This window comes from Chiloscyllium plagiosum, chromosome 23 (genome assembly GCF_004010195.1).
Source record: "Chiloscyllium plagiosum isolate BGI_BamShark_2017 chromosome 23, ASM401019v2, whole genome shotgun sequence".
Classification (NCBI taxonomy): Eukaryota; Metazoa; Chordata; class Chondrichthyes; order Orectolobiformes; family Hemiscylliidae; genus Chiloscyllium; species Chiloscyllium plagiosum.
The window spans coordinates 41,350,556-41,368,775 of NC_057732.1; the positions used below are offsets into that span (position 1 = coordinate 41,350,556).

Here is an 18,220-nt window from a genome sequence, read left to right on the forward strand (position 1 = left end):
TTGACTTCGGATGGTCCTTCCTAGATACTGTTAAACCACAGGCACCTGTTGGAAACTGATGTCTCTGAAGAACATCACAGGGCCAGCACACCTAAATCACATTGCCTACTCTGTATTGTCCACTGGTAAGGGTAAGTGAAGTTTTTGTATGTGTACTTGACTTTTCAGCTGAAATCGAAAGCACTGAAAATTCAGCTTCTATAGAGCCAGAAGCCTGGCACAGGGAGTCAGAGTGAAGCCTGTCCTAGTGAGGATCTAAAATTTGAATTTAGGCTGTTTTCAGAAGTAATAAGTATAGCAGATTTTTATTAACCACAAAATGGCTTTTCAATTTAAAATAACATAACAAAATGGCTTTAGATTTTTCTTTGACACTGTGAACTTGAACTGATGCTTTTGCTGAGTTGGTTACAGATAAGAGAAAACAATTGAGTATTCATAATATGAATCATAAGACAGTGATTTGGTATTCGAACTAACCTCAAACTAGCAAGCATGGGATGGGTTTGTGCGCAGAACGGTCTGTTTCTCAGGAAATATCATTGGATTAATCTGCTGTCAGTCATGTCACCTTATTACATTTGATTGGTCTTTTCCTGTCATTGAGGGTGTGCTGTCTCTTAAAAAACATATAAATAATGTGTAATTTTTGAATGTAATTGCACAATTTTGCCACGGAGCACAGAAGCTTTAACCTCTGTTGCTAGACAGAATTGCATCAGGCTGCCTTACTTTATTAAACTAGCAACCTTGCTTTGTACAGACCGTACTTCTAGTGATTCTTCTGACCGATTTCAAACCAAGAGGCCCCTTTGGAGGGGTCTAGATCTTCATTTGGTGCCGTGACTCTTGATCTGGCACGGATGTATCTTGGACAGTGGTGTAAGAGCCTTGAGTCCTTCACTATTAAGTGTTGAAAGAATTCGGCCGGCCAGCCATGAGTATTTTATAACCATTTGGTTTTGGCAAGGGGTGGGTGGGACGACAGAGAGAGAGATTGAGAGAGAGAGAGATAAAAAAGGTATGGAGTTGAGAACTCCACAAAAAAGGAGAGAGAGATTTTATAGACAAAAAAGAAAGATATTATCTACACAAAAAACCCAGGACTTGATCAGGTGTACCCTAGAATGCTGTGGGAAGCTAGGGAACTGATTGCTGGGTCTCTTGCGGAGATATTTGTATCATCGACAGTCACTGGTGAGGTGCCGGAAGACTGTAGGTTTGCTAACTTGGCGCCACTGTTTAAGAAGGGTAAGGACAAGCCAGGGAACTATAGACCAGTGAGCCTGACGTTGGTGGTGCGAAAATTGTTGGAAGGAATCCTGAGGGACGATGTACATGTATTTGGAAAGGCAAAGACTAATAGTCAACATGGTTTTGTGCGTGGGAAATCATGTCTCACAAATTTGGTTGAGTTTTTTGAAGAAGTAACAAAGAGGATTGATGAGGGCAGAGTGGTAGATATGATCTATATGGACTTCAGTAAGGCGTTCGACAAGGTTCCCCATGGGAGACCGGTTAGCAAGGTTGGATCTCACGGAATACAGGGAGAATTAGCCATTTGGATACAGAACTGGCTCAAAGGTGGTGGTGGAGGCTTATTTTTCTGACTGGATACCTGTGACCAGTGGAGTGCCACAAGGATCGGTGCTGGGTCCTCTACGTTTTGTAATTTATATGAATGATTTGGATATGAGCATAAGAGGTATAGTTAGTAAGTTTGCAGATGGCATCAAAATTGGAGGTGTAGTGGACAGCGAAGAAGGCTACCTCAGATCACAACAGGATCTTGATCAGACGGGCTAATGGACTGAGAAGTGGCAGAAGGAGTTTAATACATATAAATGCGAGGTGCTGTATTTTGGGAAAGCAAATCTTAGCAGGATGTATACACTTAATGGTAAGGTCCGAGGGAGTGTTGCTGAACAAAGAGACCTTGGAGTGCAGGTTCATAGCTCCTTGAAAGTGGAGTCGCAGGTAGATAGGATAGTGAAGAAGGCGTTTGGTATGCTTTCCTTTATCGGTCAGAGTATCGAGTACAGGGGTTGGGAGGTCATGTTGCGTCTGTACAGGACGTTGGTTAGGCCACTGTTGGACTATTGCGTGCAATTCTGGTCTCCTTCCTATCGGAAAGATGTTGTGAAACTTGAAAGGGTTCAGAAAAGATTTACAAGGATGTTGCCAGGGTTGGAGGATTTGAGATATAGGGAGAGGCTGAACAGGCTGGGGCTGTTTTCCCTGGAGTGTTGGATGCTGAGGGATGACCTTACAGAGATTTACAAAATTTTGAGGGGCATGGAAAGGGTAAATAGACAAAGTCTTTTCCCTGGGGTGGGGAAGTCCAGAACTAGACAGCATAGGTTTAGGGTGAGAGGGGAAAGATATAAAAGAGACCTAAGGGGCAACTTTTTCACGCAAAAGGTGGTACATGTATGGAATGAGCTGCCAGAGGAAGTGGTGGAGGCTAGTACAATTGCAACATTTAAAAGGCATTTCAATGGGTAAATGAATAGAAAGGGTTTGGAGGGATATGGGCCAGGTGCTAGATTGGGTTGGGATATTTGGTCGGCATGGGTGGGTTGGACCCAAGGGTCTGTTTCCGTGCTCTATGACTCTACGATAGACTTGAGAAACGGATCTGAGAACCAAGCCAGAGAGAGTGTTGAACCTCTGAGCTGAGGAAGTTCGATTCGATTGGATTGGCATTTAAATTGTCACTTAAAATGTTCTGTGAGAAAAGTAAGTTTGTTCGAAGATGGGTAATCACATAGATAAGACGAAGGTCCATCTTCACTGTTAATAAAAATATGTGAGAAGTTTCTGGAAAAATCCAAAGCCTTTTGAAAACTTTCTGCCACCCTAAATAAAGCATTGGGTGTTAAGCAGTGGCCAATGGGTGGCCCTAGAAGTATTCAATTGATCAAATCAGCCTAGCAAATGATTTGGCAAAGGAACAAGAATTCCAAGACAAAGGAACTAATTAGACTGTGGAGACAATATTGTGATGAAACTCAAAGAATCAGATTCGTGCTCATGGCAGGATAATGCCACTAAATTTGGAACTGAACTAACTGTTGATGGTGCCATGAAATATATTGTGGTCCTCAAAAATGAATGTGCTTGAGCAAAACGCCAACAAAAACAAATGGAGAAGTCACTAGCTGGTGAGCAAACTCCTGTTCCCCCACCCCCTCCTCAGTTCACTGACCCTGTTGCTTTCAACACTCGGAATCAGCGAAAATTGAAACAGATCCTCACTAGTGGTAGCACTGAGTCTGCGATAATGATTTCAAGGCCTACTTCAGGTCTTTAGCCAGGCTGACACTTTAATGTAGTGCTGAGGTACTACTTCATTATTAGACATGCTGTCTTTGAACTGTGACATCACACCTCAGCCAGCTCTGTTCTCCTCAGATGTACAGTATTTGATGAGCATGGCAAATGTCTCAGTCTCCTGATCTATTTATTTTAAACAATCTGTTCAAACAAGTTATGACACTCTTCTGGGAAAGGTGGGGTTTGATCTTTGGCCCACAGATAGGGACACCACCACTATGTAACAAAAGCCAGACTTGTGACCTACAATTTATCCTAAAATCAACATCTTCAGAAACAAAGCAATTGGTCAGTTACCTCAATAGAGTTTGCAAGGGCTTGTTATGTACAAACTGGCTGCCATGATTGCACATGAAATAGCTGAATCATGACCAAGTGCCTTTAACAGTGGAATAATGTCCAGGGTTTTGCAGAAGCTTAAAGAAAAAACAGGCATTAAGCCAAAGAAAGCAATTTAATGAGAATGTCAGAGGTCAATTTAAAGGAGGGTGTTAAAGGAGGAAACAGAGTTTGAGTAGTGGGGGGGGGGGGGGTTGGGCTTATCAAGGAATCCAAATCTTAAGTTTGAGATGGCTGAAGGTAATATCAAAGAAGGAGGAGCTGGGGGAAGAAACAGTTGAACAAGAGGAGACAGTCTGACAAACAAACCTTGGTAGTGGTAGGAGATTGTAAAGTTGCAGTAAGTTATTAGGGAAGGACAGGGTGAAGCCATGACAGAATTTAATTGCATGGATGAGAATTTTAAATGGAGGTTTTAGATAACAAGTAGTCAATTGCTAGTGAGAACAAAGTGATGGATGAGTGTAAAATGATTGCACAGATTTGGATGAATTTAGGTTTATGGAGGATGGAAGAATGATTAGCATGGGAATAACCAAGTCTGAGGGTATAAGAACACAGTTGAGAGTTTTTTGCAGTAATTGGGTTAGGGTAGGAGAGGAACTTGGAGGTTGTTGTGATAGAAAGGATATGAGGTCAGGTCAGAAGATCAGCTCAAAGTTGAAAGGAAATCCAAGGTTACAGTCTGGTTCAATACTGGGAAGAATGATGGAATCATTTTAAAAAGTGACAAGTAGCTGAAGACTTTACATCCTTAGTGTTAAGACAGAGGAAACTGGACATCATTTATAAACTTTTGGGCATCTAATATTGCTTATTACTTATACCAAATCTGAATCATTGATTGCCGACCTACAGTGACTCCCAGTTAAAAATAAGTCTACATTTTGAAGTTCACATCTTGGTTTTCAATCCTCTTTGTGGTTTACCACTCCCTATCTCTGCCACCTCCTCACCATTCAACTGGGATATGCATGCACCTCCAATTCTGGCCTCTTATTATTTCATTTGCAGAGGCCATAAATTCTGGGATTCCCTCCTTCAATTTCACTGGTGTCTATCTCTCACCTTCTTTAAAAAGTTCCTGGAAAAGATAGATCCTTAGGGAGCTGTTATGGTAATGGGGCAGGAATGGAAGAGAAGAAATTAATGTCAGTACACTGGCAAAAATCTGTTAGGTAAGGGTGGAACAAAATGAGAGTAGCCCCATTAAGTTGGACAATTGGGAGAAATTACAGGAAGGTGGGGTAATCGATTGTGTTAAAGGCTGCAAAGACACTGAGGGGACACTTGAGACATAAGGCATCACAGTTACAGGCACAATGGATGTCATTTTCAATTTTGTTTAGCACTACATCAGTTTGACAGCGGGCAGTGGGATGGAATGAGAGTGCAAGGGACACACGGAACAAGGCAGAGAAAGAGAATATGAACTGCCTTTTGCAATTAAAGCAAATTTGGAGCATATTTAATGGATAGTGGTTTATCTGTTCCATAATTAATTCAGTGTATCAAGCAAAATCAAGGTCAACAAAATCTTTATCAATGGAGCTAGATACTTACATTGAGCTGTAGGCAGACTAGAAAAAAATCCCTTCAGTCGAGCTGATAACCATTCCAGACTCTCGTGTAGATTTGCCAAGGCCTTTAGATCACTGACATCTCTTAGGATTTCATTCTGTGGGATAAGCTTGTCTCCCAAGTTGCCAGTCAACACTTCAGATTCTTTTGCATTGGCAGCTCTGTATTAGAGTAATAATAATAATGCACTTAAAAACAGCTCCAGAGGGAAATCAAGGATTCATGAATAATAAACCTAATGTGACCAGCATGACTACAATTTTTTAAAAGATATTGTCAGTGCTGTTACCATTGGTTTATAATGTAGTACACATCTAATGTTCACTTTTGGTTACAAGGTAATTAAGCTATAATCATACATTCAGATTTTACTTTGTCATTATAATGTGTTTTTAAAAATCTTGAAAAGATTGTTCACTTTTACCGTTCAGTCACAGTGAAGGCGGTAAGCGATTTATTTACAAGACTCCACAGGATAAAAACATCACTGCACAGTACTGAAGGTTACAGCAGATTTAATAGGTGTTCAAAATTATGAAAGCTCCTGACAGAGTAAAAAAGGACAATCTGTTTCCACAGGCAGGAGATTCAGCAATAGAGGGCAGATTTAAGATAATTGGCAAAAGAACCAGAGAGGAAATGAAGAAGTATATTCTTAAACAAAGCAAATGGTCTAGGATGCAATGTCAGAAAATAATAAGAGAGGCAGATTCAATAGTAACTTTTACAAGTGAATTGGAACATATTGTTGAAAAGAAGAAATGTAGTTGGACTCTGGGGAAGTAGGACTAATGGATAACACTTTCATACAGCCAGCAGAGGTATGATGGGCCAAATATTCTTTTAGAATGCTGAAAAGCCTAAAAATGAAAAAGAATTGTGAATGCTTTCGAATCACAGAATGGCTACATCGTATAGATGGACACCATTTATGTCTATGCTAGCTCTCTGAAAGAGCAACTAACCAAGCCTTCCAGTCCTTTTACCAGCTCTGGAAATATTTTTGCTTTAGAAAATTTTCTTTAGAAGACTTTGACTGAAGTGCCTTCAGCATACTCCCAAGCAATACATTCCAGCTCATTGGCACTCACTGCACAAAATGCTTTTCCTGGTGTTGCTGGTGCTACTTTTGCCAATCACTTTAAATTAGTGACTTTTAGTTCTTGATCCTTCTGTTTATGCAGGGAACTATGGTTTTGAACATCACTATCTTCTTAATGTTATCTTTTCCAAGAAGAACAGCCTCAGCTTCCCCAACCTTTCCACATCACTGATGTCCCTCATCCCTGAAAGCATTCTCATCAATCTTTTCTGCATCCTCTGAGATCTTCTAATTCTTTACAGTGTGTGGAACCCAGAATTGGACACCATTCAGGATCCTGTATCCTTTCTTGATTAGTTTCTCAACCTTTCCTTCACTGATATATATAGGTATAGCCCAAATCCCTCTCTCTTGCACTCCTGTGAGAAAAGAACCCTTTATTTCATTGCTTCTCCTCATTCTTCCTCCCAAAGTAATTGTTTTCAAACATCTCTACCACCTATCCACCACCTTGCTCCACCCTCTTAATCAGGAGTCTCCTCATAATTTACAATACTTCTAAACGTATAGTTGGGAATACACATCTACATTAAAGGACCATGCGAAGGGTGCTGGAAGAGATGGAATTATTTGGATATTTTCTGGACTAAAAAAGATCATGTGATTTCTTGGAATCGTGTTCAGCAATATGTGGGCAATGATCTGTAAATTATTCAAGTCATAAATTTGGAGAAGCAGCTATGTAAAGCAAGGAGATAAGAAATGTTTATCTCTTCAATTACTGAAGAAAACATGGCTTTGAAAGGACAGTGCCTATGTTAATGATCACCTAACAACACCCGCTGGTCTTAGAACTCTGGTGTTCCACACCCAGATATCAGTGAATAAAAAATACACCACAGAACCTGAAATTTTGCTTCTTATAAGATGCTCTTTTGATAGAATTGCCAAAATACAAATATTTCTGTCAAACTGGTAAAACCTGAAGGAGTGGACTGCAACCAATGTAACAACTTGAATAGTTCTCAGCCATTCTCTTGTTTGCTAAAGTCACAGAGTCATTGCAGCAAAGGAGGAGTCCATCATCCCATTGAGTCCATGATGGCTCTGTTGAGCAATCCAATGAGCCCCACTCATCCATTCTATTACGGTTGCTCTAAGTTTATTTCCCTCAAGTTCTTTTTATTGTTGATAATCTTCACTTCCACCATTCTCACAGGTGAGTTCAAATTCATTACTACTTGTTACATAAAAATATCTTTCTCACACCGCCCACCTCACATCTCTTTTCAAAATCTTGAATCTGTGGCCTCCTCGACATTGTACATCAGCTGATGGAGAGTACTTTTCTCTGTCTAATTTGCACAAAGCTACAAGAATCTTGCACACCTTTGACAAATCTTTCCTTTAGCTCGTCTGTTCCAAGGAGCACAATTCTAGCTTCTCCAACTTAAACTTGGTCGCAAAAATTCTTCAAGCTTTGGAATGATTTGGTAAATATTGTCTGCGACCTCTTAATTTACTCATACCCTTCCTATTGAGAAGCAGAACTAAATTAGATGCAACATTTTGGTTGTATTCTAATCAGAGCTTTATAAAAGTTCAGCATAATTTCCCTGATTTTTAAAAAAATTCAATATCTCTATATTTAAAGTCCAAAAACTCACATTTTCACTCAATATGCCCTGCCACATGAACCTAACATTCTTCTGTCCCTGTGCACTATTTAGAACAGTTCAATTTACTTACTATTGCCCCTCCCTATTCTGACAAAATATGTCACCTTACACTTCATGTTAGTTCCATATGCTACTGGGGCTACCCAATTTGAGATGGTATCATCATCATTATCTCCAAGTTCAGTATCATTTACAAATTTTGACCTTTTATTCTATTTTCTAATATGCATAAATAACTTGGATATTATGAAAATGTTTTTCTAGCACTGATGTGATGATGCTTTCACTTTAAAAAGGTTATGTTGTCCTTTCAACCTCAGCCTCCGACGCTCCAGGGAAAACAGCGGCAGCCTATTCAGCCTCTCCTTTTAGCTTAAATCCTCTAACCCTGTCAACATTCTTGTAAACTTTCTCTGAATCCTTTCACGTTTCACAACAGGAAGGAGACCAGAATTGCACGATATATTCCAAAAGTGGCCTAATCAATGTCCTTTACAGCCACAACATGACCTCTCAACTCCAATACCCAATACTTTGACCAATAAAGGAAAGCATAACAAATGGGGTTAGGTGAAATAGGATAGGAGAAAAATAATGTGAAGCATGAATATCAACTCAGATCAGCAGGGCTGGATTGAGTATTTCTGAAATGCACATTCTATGTACTATCTTTTATACTAAATGGAATTTTGATATTCAGGCAGAAAAATAGTTTTGATATATGGTAGGCCACTCTGGGTTCATAAATGATGCATCATATAGTTAGAGTGTATTACAATGAATTTCATTTTTTAAGTACTTGGAAAATTTGGTCAGTTTTTCAGCAGTAAGTTGTAGCTTGATTATATGTCCTGCTGAGGAAAATACATTTAAAGAGCTGTAAAGATGAGTGAAGAATTACTGTTGAGCGATAAATGTGCAACTGGGTGGCAGGCAACATTTTGAGCATGCAGTCAGAGGCTAGCTGTTTGATATGGAGCAGTCGTGGGCAATCCTTCATTGCTAAATTCCTTAAGTGTGTTGTATATTCCTGCATATGCTCTCAGGTAGTGCTTGTAGGAATGGTGCAGGTTATGCCACCTGCCACCAACCATGTCTCCTTTCTGTACTCTCCAAGACCACCAAACAAAGCAACTGACACACACCCATCTGACAGGGCAACAGCACACTCATCTATCAAATGGAGTCAGGTGCTGTGTCTTGATCATTTATCACAATACGTTACTTCCAACAGTAGTGCCAAGCAGTCTTAACAAACTGTCTCAAGCCCATTTTAAACCTTTCTAAAGGCTGTCATAGAATTCATGTAGTCATTTACCACTAATTGTTTTTCCTGAGCTGCTATGCACAGGAAGCATTAAGAATTTATTCTCATAAACCGTCCTCAAGATTATTGGTGAGACCAATCTTTCTATGAACAGATCAGATGCATTTTATGCATACTCCTCACCAGCTTCCTGATACTGTGCCAGGACATGATTTCCTATTCTAATAAACCAGTTCATACAAAATGTTTTCCAATCATTTGTACATGCAAACCAGTGGCCTACATAATCAAATTTGTGGTGGACAAACTCTTCCATTGTAGAAACAACACAAAAGCTATGATTTATTTTCCCCAATGCTAGAAGGGAATCAGATGACAAATGAATTTGTTGGCAGGTACAATGGTTGACCTCTTTTTCTGGCAAAAGCTTAAATTTTGATGAAGCTGAAACACAATCAAGCACCCACTTCAATCACACATCATTCAAATAGGCAATGTCTAAACCTTTTACAGAGGGGGCAGTTACACAGAAACAAGCCTATCGGCACAACTAGTTGCACATAGTCCTTCTACCACTTGACTTCAATTTACCCGATCTACATAACTGTTTATTCCATTCTTCATCATGTTTTTCATCTATGATTAGATTTAAATGCATTTATAACCTGGAATTCACTACTTGAGGTTGATGAAAGCAGAGATGATCAATAATTTCAAAAGAAAATTGATTGGTAATTGGGGAATAGGGTGAGGGAGCGGTACTGACTGCGTTGCTCTTCAGAGGATGCATGGACATGATGGCCTCAATGGGGTTCTTCCTTGCTGTAATAACTCAATGCTATTCATCTCATGATAATGAGTTTCACATTATTGTCATTCTGAGGATAGAGATGTTCAGATTAATTCATTGCCTCCTACACTGTACCACTGAGAACATCAGCTTCAGTCAGTTGCGAGAATCTCATGAATATGAATCCATGTCAGTGTCACTGAGATCATCTAAGCAGGGACAGACCTATATCTTTGTCTTAAGGGTAGTGATCAAGTAGGGTGAAAATATTAATGTTCAAAGGGTTAAAAATAAAGAATACCTGTATACTTTAAGGGATGCTCTGTCAGAAGCAATGTAATAGCAAACCTTTTGAAGACTGCACAGCACTTTTGTACAATATAATGAATTGCAGACTAATTCTATATTTCATTTTTGGATAATGTCACCTCCTTTCTCTGGATTGCTTTAGATCAATTTACCCAGGATTAATATTTCCTGATCCTATTCTGCTGTTTTGTGATTTTGATTCACATCACAATCACAATTGTCTATTATGACTTCAGCCAGACATTCTCAAAACTCATGCGATTGGAAGCTGGATTGGAGGATTTTAAACAAAGAATTTCAAGAGAGATGAGTATGAAGCTGGGTAATAATTATGAGTTTGAGGTTGCAACTGAGAAAAGGGATATTAGGAATGTCAATTAAAAAAAAAGATTGGTTGAATGTGCCTGTTTTAGTAGGGGCGTTTAGCTTAGGTTTTGAAGGGGACAGGAATGGTGTTTGTGTTGAGGTGGGTGAGCTGGAGTGCTCTGGGGAATGGGTGGTGCTGAAAATGAACAGTGACAACTATCTGAAGGGTTGGTAATGGTGAAGGAATGATCAAAGATTGGGTGAGGTTGGGGCTCAAGGGAGAAGGTAGTTTAATCAGGAATAAAAAAGGGTTTCGTGAGGGCCAGAGAAAGAGAATAGGAAGAAGCTGCAGATCAGTTCTGGTGCTGACGTTAAGGGGAGACCATTTCTTTTTGAACTAAGTATCTGTCCCATTCAGTTCCAAATCACACTGCAAGGAAAGCTCTGATGATATATCCAAATTGGAACGTTAATTTGTGCCCTCCTAGGTGTTCATCAAAGCATTATACATGACTAACATTTGTTGATTTTGTTCAGATTTCCATCAGCAGCTTTTTCTTTTTAGCTGTCATTGAGGACCATTCATTTTGCACAGCTTTTGGAGTAAGCAAATGTGCAAAAGTAACCTTGGTGCCATTTCCATTCCCCCAAAGCAGTCAGTTCAGGATCTTAGAGTGGAATTTCCAAATCGTTTGCTGGTTGCTTCCACCAGGCTGTCATCCTCAAAAAAAAATTGATCGAAGTAAAAATTTCAAATTACAATGCCAATGACTGAGAGCGCAAATTATTGGCAACATATAATTGCACCTTAAAACAATTAATAGTGTAAATTTATAGAATAAATTAACTAATAAAAGGATTAGAGGGGTATGTGTGGGTACTTATTTCACCCAGAGGATGGTGGGATGTGGAACTCACTGCCTGAAAGGATGGTAGAGACGAAAACCTCCACTGATGCTATAACTTATAGCCATGAGTCACAGCTGGAAAGTGGGATTAGAATGGATAACTTTTTGTTGGTCCAATCGTTTCTTGGCCTTTTGGCTAATACCAAGTAGAAGTTCTGAGTTGCCCATCATGACAGGATCTCAAGATCATCGCTGGATCATGAGTGGATGCCAGAGGATTGTCAGTTGAGCTGAGCTGTTATTGGTGGATCTTTATGCAGGCTTTGGCCTAACACCAATTCAGTGTACAGACAACCAGAATATGACACTGGAAGTGCCCAAACCTTAGGGCAGGATGTCTAGAACGCAGTCAGACTGTGGAGAAGGTGAAGGAAGATACACTGGCCAATCAGGCATTTTTCATGCGGAGTATTCTCCTGGATTGCTGCAGGTTCCAAGCAGCTCCATAACACTGGGCATGACAGTATGCTTCTGGTAGGTAGCATGTGTGAGTCCAAGAGGAAAGGTATCATCACTCACATCCACAAGCGGAAGGGGGAAGAGGGAAGACATTAGAAATTGGTGACCAATTTCACTTCTGAATGCAGATTGCAAAATCCTGTCAAGGTCATCACCAACCAGGTCAGGTCTGTTCTGGGATCAGGTGATCTACACTGATCAAACATGTCAGTACCATGCAGGAGGATCTCTGACAACCTCATGTTCTTGAGGGATACAATTGCTTACGTGCAGGACAGGGAGGTGGATGCCTGCCTCATCAGCTTGGACCAGTAGAAAGCCTTTGAAAGAAGGGCTTATGCCCGAAACGTCGATTCTCCTGTTCCCTGGACACTGCCTGACCTGCTGCGCTTTTCCAGCAACACATTTTCAGCTCTGATCTCCAGCATCTGCAGACCTCACTTTCTCCTTTGAAAGAATATTGCACACCTGGGCTTTGGGGAGGGAATCAGAAAGCTTCCTAATTAGATTCGGAGTCAGGCAGGGCTGCTCACTCTCTCCTCCTGCCTTGTGTATTTGCATAAGAGCATTTTGCCGGGTCCATCAGGAAGAGGTGGTGCCTGAGAGGGTGATGTTCCAGGCAGCAGAGGCATGAATGTCAAAGCCTTCTTATATATGGATAACATCGCCGTTTTCTGCATGGATCTGGTTTGTCAGACTGCAGAATCATGAGTATCTGTGAGCACTTTGAACAGGCCTTGGGAGCAAGGTAAATCAAGGCAACGATCTTTGGGAGGCCATGTTATTTGGGAACTAAACCGACTGATCCTTTATCCCCTTCACTGTCAGGTTGGATTAGCTGAAGGTGCTGGAATATGGTTTGGTGGGGCTGGGGTATGTGCAAAAACTTAGGAGGAGTGTATCGCTAAGGTGAGGTAGAAACTGGGAAGATGGGAACATTGCTCTGTCTTCATTGTGGATGAAAACTTACTTATAAGTGTGAGGCACTCTCTCTGTTGCTGTACATGGCACAGGTCTGGCCCCTTCCCAGAACCTGCACCACTGCAATCACCTGAGCCATCTTGCACTTTATCTGGAGATCTAAGATGGACTGTGTCCACAGGGACACCATGTACAAAGCTCTAAATAAGGGGTGGAAAGGACATGTCCAATGCTTCCTCATCCTGATGGCCAGCTTTGTGTGTGGCAGCACAAGTTGTGCACAGACCCTTGTCAATATTGAGGTACTGAGGTTCTACCTATACCTGGTGTTGCGAAGGATGGCACTGGCCTCGGCTATGTAATAGTCCAAGTAGTTGGATTATTCCATAAAACCTGTCCTTCATGAAGAAATATGCAAATAAAAACACCTTTGATGATTAGGAAGTGCTCACCATGTACCATCAAGACCTGGTGGAACAAAAAAAGAGGGTGGATCCTATCAGGTTGGACCCTGAGCAGACTCAGACTCATAAAGATGTGCAGGGTCAGGTGAATTGGCCATACTAAATTGCCTGTAGTGTTAGGTAAGGGGGTATGGGTGGGTTTCGCTTCGGCGGGTCGGTGTGGACTTGTTGGGCCGAAGGGCCTGTTTCCACACTGTAATGTAATGTAATCTAATCTAATCTAAACCTTTTGCCTTCGCAATGCAAGGATGGTTAAATCCAATGATGTTTTCTCGGTAGTCAATAAAAAGATTAACAGAACTCTTTTTATCCAGAATGTAGACTTTAGGCCGAATGGCCTCCTTCAGCACCATATATCTTTTATGTTTTCTTTTTGACAAGGTCATTGGTTTGAAAAATTGCCACTGTACTCCTCCTTCATATATTGCAGCTTTAAAGATTTGTTGAGACATATTTACAGGGTCTTGAGTCTCAAACTAATGAATTCTGTTCAGTTGTTGTTCGACTGCAAGATGCTTATCATTATGAAGAGTAACCTTTTTGAAATGGTGAACATATCAGTTGCTTAGAGACCTAAAAGCCAAGATAAATAACTGATGAGGACAGCAAACAGAATGCTGCTCATCAATTAGCACATTCCTGGCTATCTGCAGCTTTCAATCATATTAGAGAAAAAATGCTTACAAATTTATAACAATGGGGAGTTGATATACAGCAACACTTGACCAGAGCCACTTTAAGCATTTAACCTTTACTTTCCCACCTCCTTGCCAATTGTCCCATCCCCTCAGTAAGATAGAAATTGCAACATGTCAGCAAGTACAATTAATCACTTCTACCCTGCATCTTTCCAGACACACAAAAGATATTTCCATTCCAGGATTCTGACAGATTGATAAATGGAAAGATGGACCAAACCAGGGAAGGAGAAATGGAAGTCACTGATGTCAGTTGTTTAAGTGCTATGTGACCAAAACTCATCCCACGCATTTAACCTTGTAAAATACAACATGATTAAGGACCATCTGTAATTGTCATCACCTTCTCAAGGTTTGCAATAAGGATGATGCGAGACATGCTAATCCTTCATGCTTATTTTGATGACACAGATAGATGTAGCTCTTTTAACCGTGATACTCTTGTTAAAAGATCATTAATGAATTGTTCCTTAACTCCTGCTGGTGTGATTAAACTAAGCTGAATGATATCACTTGGGATATCAGTCTTCAAATAGGCAATGTGATACACGATTTGTGGATATCTACAATATGCAGATATTAACAACAAGGTTGACAAGATGCAGTCAAAAAGAAAAATATATAGGAACTATTACTGAAATTGGTGTAAAGCATCTCTTAGGGACTACACCAAGGGAGGATTGCATATTCTTTTGCAATTTTAGCTGATTATCTATTCCTATCATTTCAGTGGATGTAAAATCAGGACTGTAAGGGCATGCAGTTTTTCCTGCCCAAGTAATTCTTTGTACCTAGCTTGCCCAATATATGGCCCGTGGGTCAGAATCCAGTCCACCTTAACTTCCACCAGCCCCTAGTCTTGCTCATAATACTTGAAATGAAAGTGACAGATCTGCAAGGAGCTGCTTCTCCAATCATAAGCGTATTCTCTCTTCTGTTTGCTGCTAATATTTCACTCGTGAGCTTCTCAGTGGCAAATACAGGAGAGAAACGTTGTGATTGGAGGAGCTGTGTAAAGGTGTGTGGCTTCATTTAGCCCAAGGCCAGGAAACTGGAGTAATGGCAGCGAGAAGTGGGAGTTGGGCAGAGAATTCAAGTGAGAGGCTACGTTGCTGGGTGAGAGAGAAAGACTCCGTGTTCTCAGGTATGCAGACAAAGACTCTACTTTCCTAGGTAGCTATTAAGGAAAAGACTCTGTTCGTGGTGGTGTTAGTTCTGGAGAAGAAGCTTTAAAGGGGTGAGAAGGATAAGGGCCTTGCCTGTGAGGAAGAGTATGTGAGAGGGAGTAAGAGAAATTACGTGCATGTGTAAGGGAGTGAAAGCAAGGGAGACAATGTGTGAGGTAGTGAGAGACATGAAGAGTATGAGGAAGTATAACAGAGGGAGAGTGGGCATGAGGAAATGAGAGAGACAGAAGACAGGGATAATGGACGTGAAGAGGTAAGATGGAGGGAAAGCATTGGATTTTTGATTTGAATTTATTGTCATGTGAAACCTATACAAAAGTACAGGGGCATAGTGAAAAGTGTATAACGTTGCCACACTAGGCGCTATCTTCGGTACAAGTACTAAGATATAGAACCTTATGATGTGTGCCAGAAGGAGAGAGAGGGTAAGTGTGTGAGGCAGTGAGAGAAAAGGAAACTGTGTGTCAGGGAGTGAGAACAGACAGCATTTGTGATGGAGTTAGAGAGAGGGAGAATGTTTGAGAGAGAGGGAGAGAGGAAGTATGATTGAGGGAGAGTGAGATACGGGGTGGGGGGATAGAATATCTTACGTCAGGAAGTATTATATGCATGTGTGGGGAAGTGATAGTGAGATTCCCAGCCTATTAGTGAAGCACATACTGAAACCAAAAATCTTTGGTAGAACTTCTATTTTCTTCACATACTTTGCTTCTCTATTCAAATACATGCTCGCCTCCTCTGGCTGGCTCCTCTTTATATATGTTTTAATATAATTTCTAATCAATCTGATAGGACATGGTGTTATGTCACACCAACACAGCAGGTGGGACTTTGACCCAAACCTTCTGAACCAGAGTTTGGGATCTTATCACTGTGCCACAGAACCCACTTAGAATTTATGATTCTTTTGTAAAACGTTAACAAATGGAAAACAAACAACCCATTAGGACACTGTAAATAAAGAAAAAATCTATATGATCAAATTGAAGCATCATTAGTGTAGAATGTCATGCACAAGCACTCCTTCTCGCAGGAGCATCTAAACGTTTTGAGTGTGTTGTTGGACAGTCTCCATCTCCAAGGACAACTCGTACATATTTTAACACAATTGTCTAATTAATGAATTTTCAACACCTTTTTGTCGTATTCCAAGATATTTAGAACCTTAGTAACAGAGTTGAAAACTATCTCAATCCAGATCAGTGTGAGGTGATACACTTGTGCAGAACAAGCAACAGAATATAATAAATGATAGGACCCTGGAAAGCATTGAGAATCAGAGGGACCTTTGTGTGCATATTCATTAGTTCATTAAGGTAGTAGGACAGGTAGATAAAGTGGTTAAAACTTCATATGGGGGATACTTGCCTTTATTAACCGAAGCATTATGTTTAAAAGCAGGGAGGTTATGCTGGAACGGAATAAAAATTGGTTAAAGAAAGAATGTGGGTATAAAAGAGAATGTGAGTGAGTGAGGTGGAGTGACAGTGTAAGATAGTAGTATTGCAGTGAGAATAAACCCCTGAGAATGAATGTGAGCTGGACACACCTGCTTTCCTTCAAGACCTATCCATATGACAAAGAGAATAAAAACCAAGCTGAAAGGCAACAGACTTCTCTCCCTGGCAAATTAGGTCACTACAAGTTAGATAAACTTACTTTTTAGTTCAGCTCTGATCCTTTGCCCTTGGTGAATCAAAGAAAAATACAGAACGGAAACAGACCCTTCAGTCCTACTTGTCCATGCTAACCAAGCTTCACAAACTAAACTAGTGCCACTTGCTTGTGTTTGGCTCATATCCTTCTAAATCTTTCCTACTCATGTATCTGCCCAAATGTCTTTTAAATGTTCTAACTGTAGCTGCATCTCCCACTTCCTCTGGCAGTTCATTCCACATTAAAAACAACCATCTGTGTGAAAACGTTGCCTCTCAGGTCCCTTTTAAATCTTTCCCCTCTCATCGTAAACCTATACCCTTGAGTTATGAACTCCCCTACCACAGAGAAAATACCTTTGCTATTCACCTTATCTATGTCCCTCATGATTTTATAAACATCTATAAACATCTCAACCTCTTATAATTCACACTTTCTAGAGATGCTACAAGTACATTAAGAGCAAAAGAATAACTAGGGAGAGAAAAGGGCCCCTTAAAGATCAGCAAGGTTGTCTATGTATGGAACCACAGGAGATGGGAGAGATATTAAATTAATATTTTGCATCAGTATTTATTGTGGAGAAAGGCATGGACATTAGGGAACTCAGGGAGACACAATGATCTCTTGAAAACAGTCTTCATTACAGAAGAGGTGGTGCTGGAGGTCTTAAAAAAGATAAAGGTGGATAAATCTCTGGGACCTGATCATGTGCATCCCAGGATGTTGTGGAAAGCTAGTTATGTGAAATTGCGCAGCCCCTAGCAGAGATATTTATAACCTCTACAGCCATGGGTGAGGTGCTGGAAGACTGGAGGATGGCTAATGTTGTACCTTTATTTGAGAAAGGTTGCAAGGAGAAGCCTGGGAACCATAGACTGGTGAGTCTGATGTCAATGGTGGGTAATTCTGAGAGAAAGTATTTACATGCATTTGAAAAGGCAAGGACTGATTCGGAATAGCCAGCATGGCTTTGTGCATGGGAAATTGTATCTCACAAACTTGATTGAGTTTTACTGAGGATGTGACCAAGAAGATGCATGATGACAGCGCAGTAGACATTATCTACATGGAGCTGAAAATGTGTTGCTGGAAAAGCGCAGCAGGTCAGGCAGCATCCAAAGAGCAAGAGAATCGACGTTTCGGGCATGAGCCCTTCTTCAGGAATGAGGAAAGTGTGCTAAGCAGGCTAAGATAAAAGGTAGGGAGGAGGGACTTGGGGGAGGGGCGTTGGAAATGCGATAGGTGGAAGGAGGTTAAGATGAGGGTGATAGGCCG

General features: G+C 40.6%; 1 protein-coding gene across 1 annotated transcript in view; it reads right to left on the reverse strand.

Annotated features, from left to right (window-relative positions):
- exoc4 (exocyst complex component 4) overlaps window positions 1-18,220 on the reverse strand; it is a 571,126-nt gene that overhangs the window by 63,886 nt on the left and 489,020 nt on the right. The window contains exon 13 of the mRNA XM_043714034.1: window positions 5,239-5,417. Coding sequence (XP_043569969.1) covers window positions 5,239-5,417 — 179 coding nt within the window. The remainder of the gene's footprint in view (window positions 1-5,238; window positions 5,418-18,220) is intronic.